General features: G+C 27.2%; 2 protein-coding genes across 4 annotated transcripts in view; one reads left to right on the forward strand and one right to left on the reverse strand.

Annotated features, from left to right (window-relative positions):
* Positions 1-4,473: 4,473 nt before the first annotated feature.
* Positions 4,474-6,382, reverse strand: LOC129616773 (ATP synthase subunit d, mitochondrial). 2 transcript variants are annotated; one of them, XM_055532347.1, is made up of 3 exons: positions 6,255-6,382; positions 5,948-6,089; positions 4,474-5,201 (listed from the first exon to the last, which is right to left on the reverse strand). In XM_055532347.1, the coding sequence occupies exons 2-3, from the start codon at positions 6,067-6,069 to the stop codon at positions 4,799-4,801; spliced, it is 525 nt and encodes a 174-aa protein (XP_055388322.1). In that variant the 5' UTR covers positions 6,070-6,089; positions 6,255-6,382; the 3' UTR covers positions 4,474-4,798. The 2 variants fall into 2 exon arrangements, with proteins under 2 accessions (XP_055388322.1, XP_055388321.1); XM_055532346.1 differs by having other exon boundaries at positions 6,183-6,296.
* Positions 6,383-10,009: 3,627 nt separating this feature from the next.
* LOC129616768 (plexin-A4) overlaps positions 10,010-20,443 on the forward strand; it is a 47,134-nt gene continuing 36,700 nt past the window's right edge. The window contains exons 1-3 of one of the 2 annotated variants that reach the window (XM_055532337.1): positions 10,010-10,422; positions 10,518-10,725; positions 19,782-20,004. The gene's annotated coding sequence lies outside the window, so the exon portion shown is untranslated. Of the gene's footprint in view, positions 10,423-10,517; positions 10,726-13,163; positions 14,400-19,781; positions 20,005-20,443 lie in introns of those variants that run through there. The other variant, XM_055532340.1, reaches the window with a different exon arrangement.

A 20,443-nucleotide genomic window follows, 5' to 3' on the forward strand; every position in this document is an offset into this window, starting at 1 on the left:
ATATGAAAAGTGAAAACAAAAAAACAAAAAAATCTACAGCATTTTAAGGAAAACTTAAGGCTAAATACTCCACCAAATAGCGATGAAGAATCTCTAGAACTCAAAAGAAATAATCAGCCTAAGATATCCAAACGAATTCAAGCTAGAAATAGGAAGTAACGTTCAAGAAAACTATTAAAAGTGGAAAAGGAAACTGATATACTCAAAAATTAAGTTAAGAAATATCAAAAACATAATGAAAGACTTTAAAATAAAAAAGAAAAATCTGCATTAGAAAAAAGATTTATTTTGGAATTGTTTCAAATGCCAAAATAAATATTCTCACTTTGACATTGGGATTATGAAATATGCCAATGACAATGAAGTTGAAATAGATTTAGATGATACAAATCCAAATAATATTGTGTGTTAAATTTTAATGGTGTGTACATATTCTTTTTCGCCATCTTCATCGACTTCGTCAACCTCATCACTAGCTTTGAATCACATTAAAAAAGGATGTTTCTTGCTTGTAGAATTCCCTGGACAAAAAAGTCAAAAATATAAGTAAGAAAACAATAATACTAAGATTTCAAATCATTGAATTTTCTCCCGTATTTTATAGATATGTTAGTCAATGTTTGGAAGATTCCGACAATGACGGAGAACACTTCGAAGCAAAAGTAATATTTTTAACAAGTAAAAACGTTCAGTCGGTACGAGGGTCACTATTTATATTTCGGGTCCTGGCAATACTAGTGCTGCCAGGTGCAATCTGACACTTCCATTGAAAAGTTTGACATTTTTTAGGACAACTTCACTCAGAACGTTTTGTCATTCGAGCGCGAATTGTTTTGTTTACAGTGACTTGAAAAATTCATCTCGGTCAAAAAATGGAATTGTCCCGTGAAAATTTTCGTGCGATGATTTTTTACGATTTTCGGCGCGGATTATCGAGACAAGAGTGTCTCGATCAACTTGTTTCGACTTTTGGTGATGAAGCACCATCAAAAACCACTGTAAATCGCTGGTACCAAGAGTTTGGTTTCGGACGCCGTTCGGTCCAGGATGAATTTCGTGAAGGTCGGCCAATTTCGGTCGTTTTGCCGGAAACCATCGATGCTGTGCGCGAAATGATAATGATGGACCGGCATGTGACATACTGTGAGATTGAGGCATCCTTGGGCATTAGTTCCACCAGCGTACATAAGATATTGCATGAACATCTTGCCGTGAAAAAGGTGTGTTGTCGATGGATCCCAAAAAATTTGACGATTGCACAAAAGAAGGCTCGTGTCGATTGGAGCAAAGAAATGTTGAAAAAATTCAATCGCGGTGCGTCAAAAGACGTTTATAAGATAGTCACAGGTGATGAATCATGGATCTATGCATATGAGCCCGAAACGAAACAGCAATCGACCGTATGGGTGTTCCAAGACGAGCCAAATCCAACAAAAGTTGTTCGTGGAAGAAGCACATCGAAGCAAATGATCGCGTTTTTTTTTGGTATAACCGGTCATGTGGCCACAGTACCTTTAGTGGAACGTAGGACGGTCAATTCTGAATGGTACACCACCATCTGTTTGCCGAAAGTTTTCGAAGAAATAAGGAAAACAAACAAGCGCCGGCGAATCATTCTTCATCATGACAATGCAAGCTCTCACAAATCAGCTGAAACAATGGACTATTTGAGCACTCAAAATGTCGAATTGATGGGTCATCCGCCGTACAGTCCTGATTTAGCACCCAATGACTTCTTCTTATTCCCTCACATCAAAAAAAAAATGCGTGGACAACGATTTTCAACACCTGAAGAAGCAGTCGATGCGTTCAAAAACCATGTTTTGGAGGTGTCTCAATCGGAGTGGAAAAAGTGCTACGAAAATTGGTTTCAGCGCATGCAAAAGTGTATTGATCTTCATGGGGAATATTTTGAAAAACAATAAAACCATTTCCAATGATAAATGTTTGTTTTTTGTTGCTAGACCCGAAATATAAATAGTGACCCTCAAACCGATTGAATTATACCCTGCACCTTTCGTTGTTGTATAGAAATTACTCAAACCTGGAACCCATTCTATAGAAATTTCACGCATATGTCTGACTTATAACTGGACACACAACTGCCAAGTTCCATGAATCTGACTTTATTATTTTTACAAACATATAATATGTCTGACCTATAATTGGATACATTACTGCCAAGTTTCATGAATCTGACTCTATTATTTTGCCGAATATAAAAAATTTGCTTTTGGAGTTTTATGGCAGCCACCCAAACCGGTGCAGCTATCCCATTAAAATCCCATTAAATTTTAGAGCATGTGTAGAATATAATTGGACACATGTATACAAAATTTTATAATTATAACTTTATTAGTTTTTGAAATATTTAAAATAAACTCCTTGAGTTGTGTGGCAGCTACCCGAACCCGTTTTCCGAATTAGTCCAATTACAATAGGGTTCGTCCTTGGCACAAAAGAAACCATTTGTGAAAGTTTGGTGTCGATTAGATTATTCGTTTTTGAGTTATCATGCGATCGGACGGACGGACGAACATGTCTGAATCAATGCATAATTTTACGCTGAGAAAGAATATATATATATATATATGTCCATACCGCAGATGACTCCTTCAAGTAGTTAAAAACTCTATACCAAAGTTAGTATACCCCTCACGAAGTGCAGGGTATAAAAAGTGCTAATTCCCAAAACACAAGACGAAAAAAAAGGAAAGAAAAGAAGAAGGAAAAACAAATATTAAAAATTCTAAAAAAGTCCAAAATGTACATATATACCGTATATAGTGATAATAAGCAAATTTTTGAATTTCAGGAAAAATTACCAGTATATGAACTCTAAATTTAGTTACCTTTTATTTTAAATTTTTCTATTTGATTATGTGAAATATTTTTACGTATTATATATGTATTTATATCAAATTTTGTAGTTGTATAGTTTAAAGTTTAAATTTTTTTTTTTAATAAGTTTTGTTTTTAAATATTTATTTTTTCGTGCCACCTTTGTTTTTTTTTGTTCATTGTTTTCAAATTTATTTGAATTTGTGATTTAAAAAGTTCCTTTTATGTTAGCAAAATTTTTCTTTTTATAAAATGATTTAAAATAAAATAAAAATTTAATAAATTGATATGTATGTCATTTTCGTGGCATCCTTGTCATTAGCGTGTTTAAAAATTTTTCAATTTCATTATGATTTTTTTGAAATTGAAAAAAATAAGGTGAACCCCTTAGCAAAAAGTTTTAAAATGCTATAAGTAACCATTTAAAGCTTATTGTTAATCAGAAAAAACACATTTTTTTTATGCAAAATTTTATTCACTTTTGGCAAGTTTCCGTAGAATGATCCGTACATATGAGTACCTATATAGGACTAAAATATCCTTTTATTTTGATTCTTGTTTTTCTTTATTTTATATATATATTTATTTAATTTTTTCCTCTCACGTTTTAATATAACCAAAAGAAACAACTGTTTTCAAGTTAATTAAAATTGTCCCATATTTTTTAATATTAACATTTTTTTTTCATAAAAATACACAAAGAACAATAATAGCAAACGAGCTATATACCAATCAAAATATGCATATGTACATATAAGCATATATATATATATTTATATATATATGTATATGTATATATATATATATATATGTATATGTATATGTATATATATATATATATATATATATGTATATATATATATATATATATATATATATATATATATGTATGTATTTCCTGGATGAATTTTCTTTGTAATAATAGAAAAACAAAAAATAAAAGAACTGAGAAACCATAAAACTGAAATAATGAAGCAAATGAAGATACTTACATACAAACGTAGAATTATCGAATTCTTTTAATTAATGTATTACATGCATACAGTAGTAATAAATATTAAATAGGACACCGTTTTCATACACTTTAATACATGCTAAACTCAATCAGATATGTAAATATATACATATACACATCTTGTACATGTATATATTTTCATCACACATCCAGTCTTGTAAAATTTATAACCTTTTTCTAGATAAAAATTTAAGAGAAAAAAAGCAAAATTGCAGCTTCGATAAAAGTTAAAAATGCAAAGCCATACTTTCCAGAGCTAGAGCAAAAAAGTATAAGTAATTTGATTTATATATAATTTTTAAGTTTTCTATTAATAGGACCTCATTAATTTTATAGACCATATAATTTTTTGCTGGAAAATGATCAAAGAATTGTCCCTGAAATTATTTTCCACCTTATGCGAAAACACCCTGTATATCGCACTTTTTTTCACTGTGTGAGAAGTGTCATATTATATATAAATGTAGTTTAATTTTCAAGTGACAAGAATTTTTTCGTAATATGTATGCCACATTTTCTAAAATTTCCAAAGTTCAGTTACCATTTAATTACTAAACGTCGGAAGATAATGAGTTTAGTGGATAATTTAAAATTTTCTGGTAAAATAAAAACACAAATTAAGTTTTTATATTTTATCTACTTTCTTAAGTGTTTCACTTTAATCTTCATTTTTTAAATTTTTCAAAAAAAATTTTGTAAAACAATTATCTAAGCTCACTGAACAAAATGTATTTAAGTAAATTTTTCAAATTTCCATGACTTAGATTTTTTCATTTCTAAATATTTCCATCAAGTTTCCTTTATTGTTTATAAACAACTTAAATGATTTTGTTCTGGCGATTATAGATAGTAAATGGTTACAATTTGAAATATGTTTGTAATTTAAGCAGGTTGCAAATTTATATTTACAATTGAAAACAGTAAAAACGCTATTTATTTAAACTAATGGTCAGATGGGGGTGCATCTTTTGGTTTATAACCAAGCTGATCTTCTGGTAAATGTGGCCAAAATGTTGGACGATTGATTGGATCTAAAGCTTCATCTGGAAATGCTTCACGATAATCTTCCATCGTCATTTGATCATATGGTAACAACGATTTTAAGTGGGCAATTTTCTTATTATACTCAGTAATTCTATCATTTGAAGATTTAATAAATCTTTCAATCTCAGCTTTTGTTTCTTTAGCTTGAACTTCAATTTGTGGTGTTAAATTTTCAGTTGGGTATGGTACTTTTAAAGCATCGTAACTTGATTGAAATTTATCAACAAGACCGGGTATTGGTATTAGCTTTTTATAATAAGCCCAATCAATTTTAGGTGCTTCTTCAGGGTTAGCAATTACACTACAGAAAAAAATATATAATAAAATTATAGTGGTATTAAAAAACATTCTTATATAATTTGTTAATAACCAGCGCGTTTTAGACATCTAAAAATAAATTAAAATACTAATTTTGTATGTAGATAGGTAACCTACCACCTACACACTTAAATGTTATACTATGACTATTTGAAAAATTTAGTTGAATCAAAAATATAAGGGTCTCTATGTCATTTGAGACCCCAAGTAAACTATATTTATTCAGTAATACAATTTTCATTAATAAATTAGTCATATTTGTTTATAAGAAATTTTCAATTAATTAAAAATTTTGCTTTAATGAATATTTTCGAGTCAATTCCTAATTGTAGAGATTTCATTTAAATTATATGCTGATTGTGTCTGCCATTCTTTTGGCTGTAATGTTCTTCATTGGTTGTTAATTAAATTTTTATCAAGTATTATTACACTCCAATTTTAAAAAAATTTTTTTTAATACTAGAATGCTGAAGCAAATTATCATTTAATTATGTATTCGATAAAATTTAACTTTTAATGAAATAAAAGTTATGGTGTTTTTTATAAAATTAATTTGGATTAGAACTGCCATAAGAAAGAAAAAAATATAATAAAACCGAATGATTATTTCTGATTTAAGTAATTAAATATGAATTTTGGTTTTTTAAAGATAGTAAAAGGACAAAAATAATTTTTTGATTAAAGAACAAATTTTAACCTTTTTAAAATTAATAAATATCCTTAAATTACCTTCTTAAATAAACATCAGATTTGGATTTAAAGGCTTGAAAATTAGATTTTTGATTTGGTGGAACACGTTCTGCCAAAGAAGACCAGTTGATTGAAGATGCAGTAATACGACGAGCAGCCATTATTCCCTTATGTAAATATTCTGTTTAAAATATTTTAAAATTAAAAATTGTTTTAAACCAATTCGTGTAAAGACACTAAAAAAAAATATTTTATAACCAAAATTTTCTCTTACGCAACAAGCTACGATTTTTCAATCAACGTAATATAAAAGAAAATTTGACGACAAAAATGTAAATAACAATACCTGACAGCTATTCAATGTTGTAACAGCAAATGAATAACTGAGTCTGATGGATAAATTAGTCATGAAAATAATAATCGATTTTCAATTTCTGACATTTATTTTAAATGTGTCATAATAATACCCTTCAAATTAAATGAAACAAATGACTAAATAATTTGGCACAATAGTTTGGCTCTTATTTTAATTTCGTTTTTCCACACTTAGTCTTTCTTCACTTGAATTTTCATACTACGGTTCATAGTTTTGTAGTTATGAAATTTCTGTCTTCTTCTTTGAATTCCAATTTTTTTTTGAGGTTAACATTCAAATCTACTAACCAAAGAAAAATTTTTCATTTCCTTTTTTTTGTCATTTACTCATGAAATGCAATATCAAGTGGAAAAACAACACGAAAGTATTGTTTTTTTAACAATACAAAGAAAAAATAAAAAAGAAATTGTGTTTTTAGAATATAAAATGTGATTTTACAAAAAAGGTAAAAATTTTTAAAATCAGTATACCATTCATAACACATGTACATTATATGCCAGCAAAGATTTTTGCGTATCTAAACTAATTTACCAGAAAATCCAGAAATGGAGAGTTCAGAAAAAATGAAATGCTGATACTTATTATTAACTATACATATATTCAAATTTGTACAATTCTTTATATCAGAATTAGGCAAATAAAAAAGTATATATCTATAATGGAAGAAATATGTATGACTTTTTTTATTTTTTTTATCGCCAACTTTGTAGATCATCCGCTTTTATTTTATATTCGTCTCTCTTTAAAATTTTATTTCAAATACACATATGTACATACAAAAAAGAATCTGCTTTTTAATGAACAATGTGGAAATAAAACAGATTCAAAAAAAATTTTTTTGGGAAGAAGATTAATGTGAAGGTAGCCATTAACATGTTTAACAATTTGTTAGGGAAAACTGTGAATAGAGAAAACTTTTTATTTGTCAAAAGTTCGACCAGTAAAAAAAAAGATTCGATCAACAAAAGAATTAAAAAATTGAATTATAAATTGACAGTAACAAATTTCAAAAATAAAATTTTGTAAACAAAAACGAACACATTACTATAATTAAAGCGAGCAAACGGTTGAAAAATTCTCATTTTAAGAGATAAGCCTTTTATTAAATGCTAAACCTAATGGATGAACCATATAGTTCATCCATATGGAATTAAATAATTATAATTCCATATGGAATTAAATCAGAGAGAGAAATTAAGCAATCGATTATTACGGTATTTAATTAATATCCTAGAAAATCTATTAGTATAAAATATATAAATATAATTAAATTAAAATTAAATTTAATGAAATTACTCTTGTTTTAAGAGCATATATTATTATCATATATGAATATATAACAGGGAGTCAAAATAAAATCAATATCAATTTATAATTTCATTCAATTAGAGTTACACTCCTAAAAACTATTGTGAATTTATTTTACGTTATCACGTTAAGTGAAAACTTCATATGTAGTAGAAAAGCAACAGCTTGCTTTCTAATTCTCTTTTTTGTTTTTATTACTTTTGTTACAAATCAAAGTATATATCAAATTATATCTATAAAAAAGTAGTTCGACACATTCTATTCCGTGAGTTTTCGTTTGCTTGTCACTTCCAAATTCTCAAAATATTCCATTTTTATTTAGAATAGATCGTAATAAGAGTTATGCAGGCAAGGAAGAAGCAAAATATTATAAACAAATATTATAAACAACGAGTGTAAATAATGTTTAGTAAAAATTTGGTTATTTTTATGGTGATAACAACAAATTAAAGTTAGGTAAAAAAATTCGAATGTATGAAAGCAATGGATATCAGTTTAAAATTTCATGTATTGTTGTATTGTATATAACACCGTTATTTCCACTTTGTAATGGAATGAATTGTAGAAATGAACTCTTGCTTTTAAAATTCTTAATATTTTTTCCTAAACTTAAAATACGAAAAAATTAAAAGCTACCGCTTTTAAAAATACATAACAAAAAAACATTTATTGCGTAGACATCTATTGCGTACTCTTTCTCTCTCCCAAAAATTACTATGTGTATAAAAGTGAAAATAACAAGGTATAATGTTTAACTCTTTAAGCAAAGGTAATTTTTCGTATGCAAATATTGTTAAGTGTTTGAATTAGTGCGATGTAAACGGAGAGTCGAACTACTTATTGAGTAGATATACTTTTATGATAATTACACAAAATATACCAAATATTTTGTGGTTCCAAATATTGTAAAGCTACAACATTTAGAACCACGAATAAAAAACTATTGTGTTGAAAAATGCTATTGCTATTTCACTTTTCACCTCTTAAAATTTCATTAAATATTTCTTATACATATTCACCCTAATATCATATTATGTAGCAAGCATATACTACATAAATTAATTATGCTCATTGCTCGTAAATTATTGATATTGTAACTGTTGTAGGTATTTGTTCGATAAAACAAATTTCTGTAGCTTCGGATAAGTTGAAAACCTCCCACTAAGCATAGTCATGATGATGGGTATTTACTTTATATTCTCAATGTACAACAGTCTCAGCCTGCTTCTAAGAATTTTTATTGTTGCTTTCTCCCAACCTTAAATTCTATTATGTATTTGTTCCCCGGCAAGTTAAAAAAAAATGATGAAAAATATTTTGAATCTATTTAGTTTCAGTAATATCATTAAAATTACAACTTTTTATTTCAACTTACATAAATACTTAAACTACATATTCTGAAATATTTTTCACCAAAAAATTACAACCCAAAGTAATATGATAACTATTCTAAAGCATTCCAGTTTTTGGTTAACGGTGTGTAGTGTTCTTTTGTTTTCGCTATACAAATATAACAAAGAAAACAAAAGCAAATGTTTCTAAGGGATACATATTGAGCTCTTAGTAGGGATGCACGTACCTTGATATCATTAAAAGACGATAAGTTTAGTTATCGTATAAAATATGTATCTTGTTTATTTTTATCTTATAACATTACCATAAATTACAATAGCATGTAATAAGAGTAATAACAATTTTTAACACTTTATTTATCCAATCGCGAAGATGGCTCGGTGGTATTCAAAATAAGTTTGTGCAAATATTGCAATATGTCTCTTGACGATATATATTGTAACAAAATTTTAACTATATTTTCGAAATATCGTAAAAATAAAAGTAGTACACAGTTTCCACAGTCACCGAATTATCGTGCGCACATAATAAAATTTTTCTTTAGGTACATACTTTACACCTATTCAAAAAATTATACTTTTAAAATTACACACTTACTTTATGTAACTAATGAATTCGTTGTACTTCTTTTAGACTTGTGTTGTATTTTTTTTAAACTAATTACTTCAATGAGAGATTAACGATATAAGAACAAAATTTTAATATCGTAAATCGTAATATTTTGTATGCCTGCCAACCCTGAAAAATTTGAATCCTGTTCAAAAATTTTATGACAAGGAAAGTAAAAAAGAATTGTTGTCGCCGTCGTGTGTGTGTAAATAAAAAGAATCGATCAGAATCGGATTATTTGTTTATAAATTAAAATTAAATTATTTATAAATTCAAATTAAATTATAAATTTAAATAAACAATTGTTTTTTTTTAAACAATTTAAATTAACATCACAACCTTTTTATGAAATTAAAAAAAAGGTATGGAAAAATATTTATGAGTTCTTGATTTTTTTTTAAATATGTAGTAATAAAATGTAGTTCAGATGCACTACAAATTAAACTGTGTGCAGTAAATGTGCAAACTTTTATACATACATTCACATTTATTGTGCCTCGTTATTTTTTATGTGCGTTAATTAAAATACGGTAATTTTGTTATGAGGAACTATTTACATATGAATGTATGTATGGATGTGTATAGACTGCAAAATTACTGTGATAAGAATTTGAAAATCTATTATTTAAACACGAATTTTTGAAACATTTTCAATAGTCGATTTGATTGTCATGTGTCCGTTTACAAAACTTCTGTAATCTTTAAGATAGCAATTTGGATTCTATCTATTAAAATTGTGGAAAAAAACTATTCTATAGAAGAAAATTGTTCCCTATATCTTCAACGCCCTTAAAACTTTTAATCCTTAAAGCTCATTAAAATGTTATTTTTTGTTGTAATATTGAACAATTGTTGAATTGGGTAAAAAGTAAGCAAAAAAAATTTTTTAACTTTAAATTAGTCGTTTTATTATTGTAAATTAGTCATTAAAAAAAAACTTATTTTATTTTCCATTTGCTACAGAATTCGGAATTACTGGAATTGATTCAGAATTGAAAACTTTAAAATTTTTAATATAACTGAAAAAATAAAAAAAAAGGAGCAGTAATTATGTGTGAACATTCTGAAGATACTCAGCAGTTTATTTTAATTTATAATAACTTGTAAAATCCGATGTATCATAAGTCGGATAACGGTAAATTAATTAGAACGAGAAAAACCTATTTTAACGGTAAGTTGATGTTTACATTTTATCATTAATATTTATTTTTTTTTGTTACGAATCATTTTCTAAAACTTTTTTATTAATGATTTAAATGCTGAAATTTCCGTCTTTTAATGTGTATTATTTTGAGATGTCTTCATTTATAGAAAGGTAGCCAAATAAAATTTTGTGCGTTTGTTCAGTTATTAAATCCTTAAAGGATATTTCTGATTTGACTGAAATCTTTTACAAGCCTTTTTCGTAGTTAACGTAAAGATCATCGAGATATATATTTTCCTAATTTGATTCATTGATTCTTTTGGTTTCGTGAAAAAGTGATGTATTTTGTATGAAAATTTTTATATGAAACTGATGATTTTGTGTTAGTTTCATTGTAAAAGTTATTAATTCAGAGCAAGCAGTAAAGGTAACTAAAAACGATTTCCGTTGTTATTCAGAGCAAGATCGGAATGACAAAATCATTTATACAGCATTTTGCATATAATGACGCAAAAAAAAATTTAAATAAATAAATGCCAAAAAAACTCGCCAGTGGTAAAATAGGAATCTAGGCTATTTTACCACTGCCGGTTCAATTCGCTGCGGTAATTTCGCTTGATTCTTCGCAATCCTATATAAATATGTGTATTCTATGTGAATTCTCACATTTAACGTCGGAAAATCGCTCAATTTCTGTTTTCAACTTATACTGATATTTTCTAAAATAACATATTATTGTCATAAAAATGTTAAATAAAATTCAATAAATTTCGCTCAGTTTATTTTAGACTTACGAAGAGAAAAATTAGTTTGATTTGGAATAGCTCAGTTTAAAACCGACAAACCATCAAATTCACCTTTAGAGAAACTTGTAGTAAATATAGGTATATATTTTTTTTAGATAATTTTTATTCTTTTTAGCACTTTGATTTCATAATTAACTAATATTAGTTAAAAACAAGTAAAAACGTTTCAGCCTGAATAATACCCTGCACTTTGACAATCTGAGTTTAAAAATTTGTTTTTGAAATATTTAGAAATAACTTTGATTGCTAAATGGCAATTATTTGAACCTGTCAAATCACTCAATAGAAGCTTCGCGGATTTTATATCTGACCTATAAGTAGACACAAGACGGCCGAGTTTCATGAATCTAGCCTTAATATTTTTCCAAATACTTAAAAAAATTTTTTGGAGTTGTATGACAGCTACTCGAACCTGTCAAGTCATTCCGCCAAAACATCAGAAATGTATCCACGACTGCCGATTTTTATGAATCTAATTTTAATATTTTTCCAAATATTTAATAATAACTTTCGGAGTTGTATGGCAGCTACTCGACCCTGTCAAGCAATTCCATCAAAACTTCAGACATATATTTGACCTAAAATTGGACACACACTTGCCGAGTTTCATGAATTCACCTTTATTATTTTTCCAAATATTTAAAGTTAGCTTCCGGAGTTGTATAGCAGTTCCCCGAACCACTGCAGCCGTTCCATTAAAACTTTCAGAATATATGTAGAACAAAATTGGTTAGCTTCCGGAGTTGTATAGCAGTTCCCCGAACCAGTGCAGCCGTTCCATTAAAACTTTCAGAATATATGTAGAACAAAATTGGACACACAATTAGTTTTTAAAATATTAAAAACAATTTCTTTGAGTTGTTTTGCAGCTACCCGAACCAGTTTTCCGAATCTGTCTAATTACAATAGCAGCCGTCGTTGGCACAAAAGAAACAACTATGAAAGTTTAGTGTCGATTAAATTATTCGTTTTAAAGTTATCGTGCGATCGGACGGACGGACGGGTATGTCTAAATCAACGCAGAATTTTACGCTGAGCAAGAATATATATACATGTACATACCGTAGACGACTCCTTCAAGTGGTTACAAACTCCATACCAAAGTGAATATACCCTTCACGAAGTGCAGAGTAAAAAAACAAATAAGTATCGTTGGTAAACAGTGTTGGGATATTTGATGGAGTAAATTGTGTTTGATTAGGCAAAATACAGTCCCATTTTATGCCAAATTCAAAAAAAATTTAGTAAATTAAAGGAATTTAATCAAAAAAAAATTTATTTTATTAAACTAACAACCTATAGATATGTAAATAAATAATATCATGTTTTTTGTTTTAATATTCAAAATAAATAGTATATTTACAAGATTTGAATCAGTGCCAATTGATGAACAAAAAAGATGCCATACTTATATCACACAATGAAAACTGTCTCTAAAAATAAAATCTTTAGAACTTTTTTTTTCAAAGATTTTTAAATGTGATTATGTCAAAAATGCACTTAGCATAATTTTTTGAAAACTCAAACCAAAACTACAATTCATTATGCCAAATTTGGCATTAAAAATGATAATATCCTAACACTGATTGTGTTGTGAGTTGACAACTATGGATTTGAGTAGTTCTGCTGGTGCTTCTCTTAGTTAAGTACATAGAATAGTTTTTTTCTCGCATGATGCCGTAATTTTTCTGATCATATACTTACAGTAATGTAGTATGTTCTCATATTGTTGATGATAATAATATGAAATGTGTATAGTAGTTGTTTTATTATCATGCGCTACAATTTCATTATTGAATTTGAAATTTTACTTTGTTTTTAACTGTTTTTTTATTTATAAAACTATATGTGTACAGTGTAATATGAATGTGCATCTATGTGTAGTGTAAAAAAAATGATTTATATGCCACGACACGACCACCACCAAACCAAAAGCAGAATAAATGTAGTAATGCATTTACTTTCAGTCAGAAAACAGCGGCAGAGCACAATTTAAAACAATTAATTTCGGAAGTGTTGCGACTTTTATGCATGCAGTAATTTATTTTCTTATTTTTGTACTAAAAATTTCATAAAATTCAATAAATATGCAAAAAAGCGTAAAAATTAAAAATATTGAAATAAAAAATACAACTGGAATATATTTTATTATGTATTAAAAAGAAAGTGAAAAGAAAGAAAAAATTTTTTTTTCAAGCTGTGACGCTTTAAAATCGTATTTACGCTACACACACTCAAATAAAGGATTTTTTTTGGTTCATAAAAGTGTCGCTGTGTCGTATTTATCATTTATTTTTTTTTGCGTCGCCGTCTGTGAAATTATTTGCTTTTTAGTGCTTCTTTTAATGAAAAAAAAAAGATAAACAAAAAATAATTTTTGGTGGAAAAATCAAAAATTTTACAAAAAAATAGTTTCAAATTTCTCTTTAAAATTCAGTAACGTGGAGCACAATATTTTTTGAAATTAATTCGCAATAGCTTTTGTTTTAGTGTGAAAAATAATGTAAAAATTTTTATTAATTTAAAATGAAAATGACAGTTTCCTTATACATAAATAGCTTTTTTAACTTAAAAATTTAAGAAAGAAAAAAAATAAAAACAAAATTACGAAGTGGAATAAAAAAAAAGAACTGAAAATTTTGCCTCTTTTTTATTGCCTTATGTATTTTTTCCTTTCTTTTGGTCTTTTAATTTTTTTTGATTTTCATTGTTTGTTTATATGTTTTTTTTGTTTTTGGATTAAGAAAAATATGCAAACATATTATGTATATAAGAAATCCACGTTAGAGGAGTTGTAATACAAACTAGAATGTATATAAGAATCCCACATTAGAGGAGTTGTAATACAAACTAGACATACAACGAAAGGAATTTTGTATAAAAAAAATTTCGATGGTAGGTGGTTTATTTTTCCTTATTATATTACAGTAGAATGTAAAATCTGGTATTAATATTAAAAATAATTTATGAATGCCTGCCAGCCAAACCAGGCGGCAGCTGATTCCATAAAGAATTCAATATCGTATGATATTATGTTTAAATAATTGCAAATGGTTAAAACTTTTATTAAGAAGTGTTTACATACTTACATTATACTGGGTGAAGAGCTCAAAATTTTTCGAGATACCTTTAGAAGAGGTTTTATGAAAATTTTTATTTGTTAATGAACACTTTGTTAGACAAACAATAACCAGTTTTTGCGAATTACCTTCACCTGCATATTACATTTAACAGGACAAAATTAATATCTAAAGTTTTTGAAAATAAGTTTAAAGTTTAGGTATTGGATCTTATTTGTTTTTGTCTAGCTTGTAAATGCTCTTACAATATTCCAAATAAATGTAGGTAGGTACCTACATAATTTTATTAAAAAATTTATTAAATATCAATAACATTTTCCATTTTTCAGGGCCAACCATTTTTACTTTTTTTATAATGAACTCATTACCTTTATTAGTACAGTTTATAAGTCTTTTGAATTTTGGTGCCACAACTTTTCATATTTTTTTAGTAATTTAATTAAAAAAAGTAAAAGCTGGTTGGTGCAGGATCCAGATTGTAAAAATTTCAGTTTTGAAAAATCCCTGGTGGTCTACTTTCGCTAAACGATTTCTGAATCTAAAATTTCGACACTATGTCAACCAAATATCGCAAATTTGCGTATGCGAAAGTAGCAAAGTCAGAACAACAAAATGCTACTTTCAGATACTTTTCATTCACTTGCCATTTTGTTTACTAATCTTATTGTGAAAGTCCAAGTTTTTGAAAAAATAAAACTAAACAAGTGTTACATTTTTTTTTTTGCTTTATTAAATTAAAACAACTTGCATTTTAAGTTTACTGCATTTAACTAAATTTTTGTAATTAATAATTATAATTATAAGTAGGCCTACATAAAATACAAAACCATCCCAATTTACGATAATGGTAAAATTCATGCATTATGCCAAATTTTTGTCGCTTCTCTTTTCTGCTTTCTAATATTTAAATTTTAACCTTACAGCTAAAAATATTTTATAAATCATATTTTTTTATAAAAATTAACAATTAGCACCTCCTTAATATACATTTAAATGTATGACTATTGTGTTGACTCTATTTAAATGTTACATTTAACTATTGTAAAATGCACAGTGTTGTAAGTTTCCAACTTAAAATAATCCCTTTTAGAAAAAAAATCATTGATTTCGCAATACCAGTATAGATTCAGTAAAAATTCACAGCTGCGAATCTAGTTGTAACTAATTGGAAAATTGCAGTAAATAGTAAAAAGGTAATAAATACTTGCAGTCTTTCTTTATTTGAGGAGGGCATTTGAAACTGTTAACCAGAATATTTTAATTGAAAAATTTGAAATGTATGCTGTCAATCATAATGAAAAAAAATCGTTCGAGTCGTATTTGAAAGAAAGTGAGCAAAGAACAAGGCTTAAACGCAGTGTAAGAAGCATTTGACATAACGTTAGGGGTTGAAAATTTTGGATGTACTACTTTTTTTAATGTATGTATGTAAACGAAATCGAAAAAGTAATTCAACTGTTCGACCTGGCTCTATTTGCTGATGATGCTCTTATTTATGTTGTCGGTAACACAGTCGAGGAATGAACTAGAAAAATTAAACCTAAACGTTGAAAAAATTAGATGTATTTCATTTAATGATGTATTGATAATGATGCGACTGATTGATAAAATATTTGGTCGTCCGCTTTAGTTTATTTTTTTATACACAAAGGTCTTATAATAATTTCTTTCAGCCTTTCATTTCGTTTTTACCCATAACGACACAAGCGTTTAAAATGAACAATTCATTATGTGTTTTTTTATTCTTATATTTTTAATTATTGTTCTATGTTTATAACATTATCTAAATATTTTTGAAATGTACATTTCATTATGTGTTTTTCTTATTTCGTTAACTTTCTTTATTCTTATATTTTTATAAAAACAAATGATAAAATACCCCAGACCTTCATAAAATTACGCGGATTTTAGCAATCCACCTAAAACTAACCCACAAAATTCTGGATATTTTTTTATTCTTATATTTTTTTTAAAAACTTGTTATTTTTAAGTAATAGGGCCCTCAAACTTTTTATGTATCCGGATGTACACATTGTATATTCGCCCGCTACGCAACATTGTTGTCCATGATAGGCCGCCCGCTCATAATGTGTTAACTGCAATAAAATGTGGCTTAAACATAGTCTCAAAATGTGACTAAATTTATCTTTTTCCTCAACATTGCTCCTTTCTAGTTTTATTTTTATGGGACTTAACTTTTTTCTATAGCCTCACAACGTTAACTTTTTCCTATAACTTTTAACTTAGGTTTACTAAGTGAAATGGTTTGCTGAGCAGGAGCAATATTCAAATCTTAACCTACCTGCTAAAAATATTTTGTAGTCCATATTTTTTCAAAAAATTAACAATAAACGCTTCCTTAAATGCTTATTTAAATTTTTAACTATTTTAAAATAGTTAAAATGTTGAAAAACTGTCAGAACTACTTATAAAAAAAAAAATTAGAAAATGCTGCCATGCCAGTTTAAATTTTTTGAGATGCGATTTTGGTACATAGTATTAAAAACACTTGCGAATCGCAAATTAACTTACGCAAATTTGCAAGTTCCGCATTTTTACATAGTACGCCACCTGGTGGTTCCACATCTCATGTGTATCAAAGTGAATGTAAACTAATTAAGTAGGTGGATGCAATTAAAAGTTTTCTTGCTAGTATTAATTTTTATGGATATACCTACTTGTTACCGATGTACTAAATCTTTAACAATTTTTGCATTTCTTATTTATTGAATTTGGTTAAGAAAAAAATTTTAAATATTTTTTCTTATCACTTTACTCTTTACGCTTTTATAATTGAATCATTCACTCCTTTGAATTTTTTTCCTTCTTTTCTTCTTTTTTAATTTTTAATTAAGTACATAAAATTTAAAAATATATTTATCAATGGATGATTGACAATATTTATTTTTTTAGCACTTCTCCAAAAAATTTTTGAAAAAAAGTATTTATTAGTGTCACTCTGTCTGTCCGCCCGTCCGTGGACATATTTACAAAACTTCTACATCCTTGAAGATAGAGAGCTGAAATTTCATAAATACATAGATCTTTACTAAAAACTTATTTCTACAGACCTCTAAAAGTTATACCCCTCCTCCACCGAGAAACATTTTTTAAATTCTGCAAAGAAAAAAAAAGTAGTGAAAATGTAGTTCATACCATATTTCAACTTTAAATAAACAAAATGGCCGTTATCTGAAATCCCGTTTTCCCAAATTTTTGATGGCGTTTTTCTTCTGGACCCTAGGGAGCAAAAATCTGAAATTTTAATAGCTTTTATTTATTAATAAAGAGTTTATTAATAGTTAGAAGAAAAATTTCTTCCACCTCCTCTTCCTCAATTGTAATAATATATAATATTATAAAATTGAATATTAAATAAAGTAACAATAATATATTAAATTGAATAAAAATATATAAAATTGAATATTAAATAAAGAGATGTTAACATTTTTGCTTTATTTCAAAGACTGCATAAATTGTTCATTGTATTCAAATGTGTGCAATCCTTGAAATAGTTTCGTGTATTAATGAAAGTAATTTTAATAGTGTAGTAAGTAGATTGTTTTTGAAAGCAATATTTTTACTTGTTGAAGGGAAAAGTGCTACATTACATACCATTAGTTTGACTCAACTTTATTAATTGACTATTTAAATTTTTTTTATCCCACATGAGTCATGAAAATTTTTTATCTCAATCATGAACATTCTCATTCTGTTTTTGGAAATCTTTTCTTTTATTTCTTAATAAAAAAACATTTATTTTTTATCGCACTTGTATGATACTTACAATCGTACTTGGATGATCCGAAAATGTGAAGTTTTTAATAAAAAAAGTAAAAAAATTATATTTTAATATACGAGTATGTAAGTATACGAGTATATATTTTTAAAATAAACTAGAATACAATAGTTGTTCAAGTTTCTTTTTATTATTATTTATAAAATATAAAATTTTTTTAGTTTTTAATGTAACTTTTTAATGTAAAACACTGAAATCTTTATATAACAAACATCACTATTTATAGATTTTTACCAACCGTATTGTGTAAACAATAGGTAGGTGATGTGATGGCAACAAATTTTGCGTATCGAGTTTTCGGTGGGAATGCATTTCTCCATGGTAGGGAAGTGTAAATAAAGTGGAAGTGTCCGTCTGTCAGTCTGTGTGTGCACGAGTGTATCTCAAGTTCGGCTTAACCGATTTTGATGAAATTTTATATGTAAGTTTATTTCGACCATTGGCCGGATTGATCAACTTTTGGAATATATCAGGCCTCGGGAACTGCACTTTTTAGTGGGCCTGTTTTACATTTTTGACAATTTTGAAGAAAATATTCAACCAATTTATTTAAAAATTCATATATAAGCTCCGCTCGGTCGTCCGCGAAACCTCCTAACTTTTGAAAGAAATCAGGTGTCAACAACTGGACGTTTAATACGGGCCAAATATACATTTTTGCGTATATAAAGAGAAATAATCAACCGATTTCATTGAAATTTAATATTTAAATTCTTCGTATTGGAACTATCAACATATAAAGTTTTTGGAAAGATCAGGGTTTGAAAACTGATCAGCAGATCAATATGGCCGATTTTACATTTTTCACCATATCTACGGAACGAATTGATGGAATTTGTTGAAATTTGATATTTGAGTTCTGGTTGTTACCGAAACTAACTGGCGACCATTTCAGGGAATTCGGGTAGCACAAAGCGAAACTTTACTAAGAGCCAAATTTACATTTTTCTAGTTATGTTAACTATAAGCTTACTGATGTCCTAAAATTGGAAAGAAGTATTTAACATACATTTTTATAATATTCTGTAACACATTCACTTAACTAGACAATGCACATTATACACTTAGTACATTACAAAGACAATTTTATACACTTAGTACATTACAAAGACAATTTTAAGATTTGTAATGTTTATTATGTAAAAATTCCACTTTATAATCAACTAAAATAGAGAACGGGTTCGAATGTTGTATATTTTGCTGTTATTACAATTACAAATATATATATTCACATAAATTTAGTTTCTCTTATTATAGACACAATCTGCTCAGTAAATGTTTTTTATAATCTTTCCTTCACGATTTTAAAGTAATTTCATAGTAAATTTATTTAGTAAATTGGCAAATAAAAGCTGGCATTTTTACATACATACTTCTATATTTATTTTATTGTTACAGATTCTAACATTGGAGTAGTAAGAAATTATTAATAAAATTATGGAATTGATCCTGGGGAATTTTCATAATTTTTGATGAAAAATAAAAAAAAGAAACAAAACAAAAACTATGTGTGCGACTAGTCCATTGTGTTCATTTTAATCCACAATAATTTTATTAACTAACAAAAAATTTTATTAACTTAGATAGTTACAGTGAAATAACTAAAAAAAAATATTTAAAGGTAAGTTTTTGCTCAAAATTACTCAATTTTTGATAATTTTAAAAATATTCGAATAATTTCATTAATACCTATTCAGATTATATCAAATAAGAAGAGGGAGAGTACGCTGTACTAATTCAAAAAATCAAGTATTAGACCCTTCAACGAATTTACGTGAAATTGATTTTTCCTCTTTTGGGAAAAATTTGCAGCAGTTGCTTATTTCATTTGTTTTCTTCTCGCTTTTTAGTTTTTTTTTTTAATTTTTGAGGTCGTTTCAATTTTCAAGTATGTATTTCAAAAATACTTACCAGTAATTTTTTGTGTATACATATTATACATATGTTATATTATTACTTTTACATCAGTAACAAATAACTCACAATATTTTGAGTTAAAATTAATTGACACGTGATTTCCTTTTCGTTATATTCTTATTAAAAATGTGTTACATTGTTAT

The sequence above is a fragment of the Condylostylus longicornis genome, unplaced genomic scaffold (genome assembly GCF_029603195.1).
Source record: "Condylostylus longicornis isolate FDR11 unplaced genomic scaffold, ASM2960319v2 ptg000286l, whole genome shotgun sequence".
NCBI lineage: Eukaryota > Metazoa > Arthropoda > Insecta > Diptera > Dolichopodidae > Condylostylus > Condylostylus longicornis.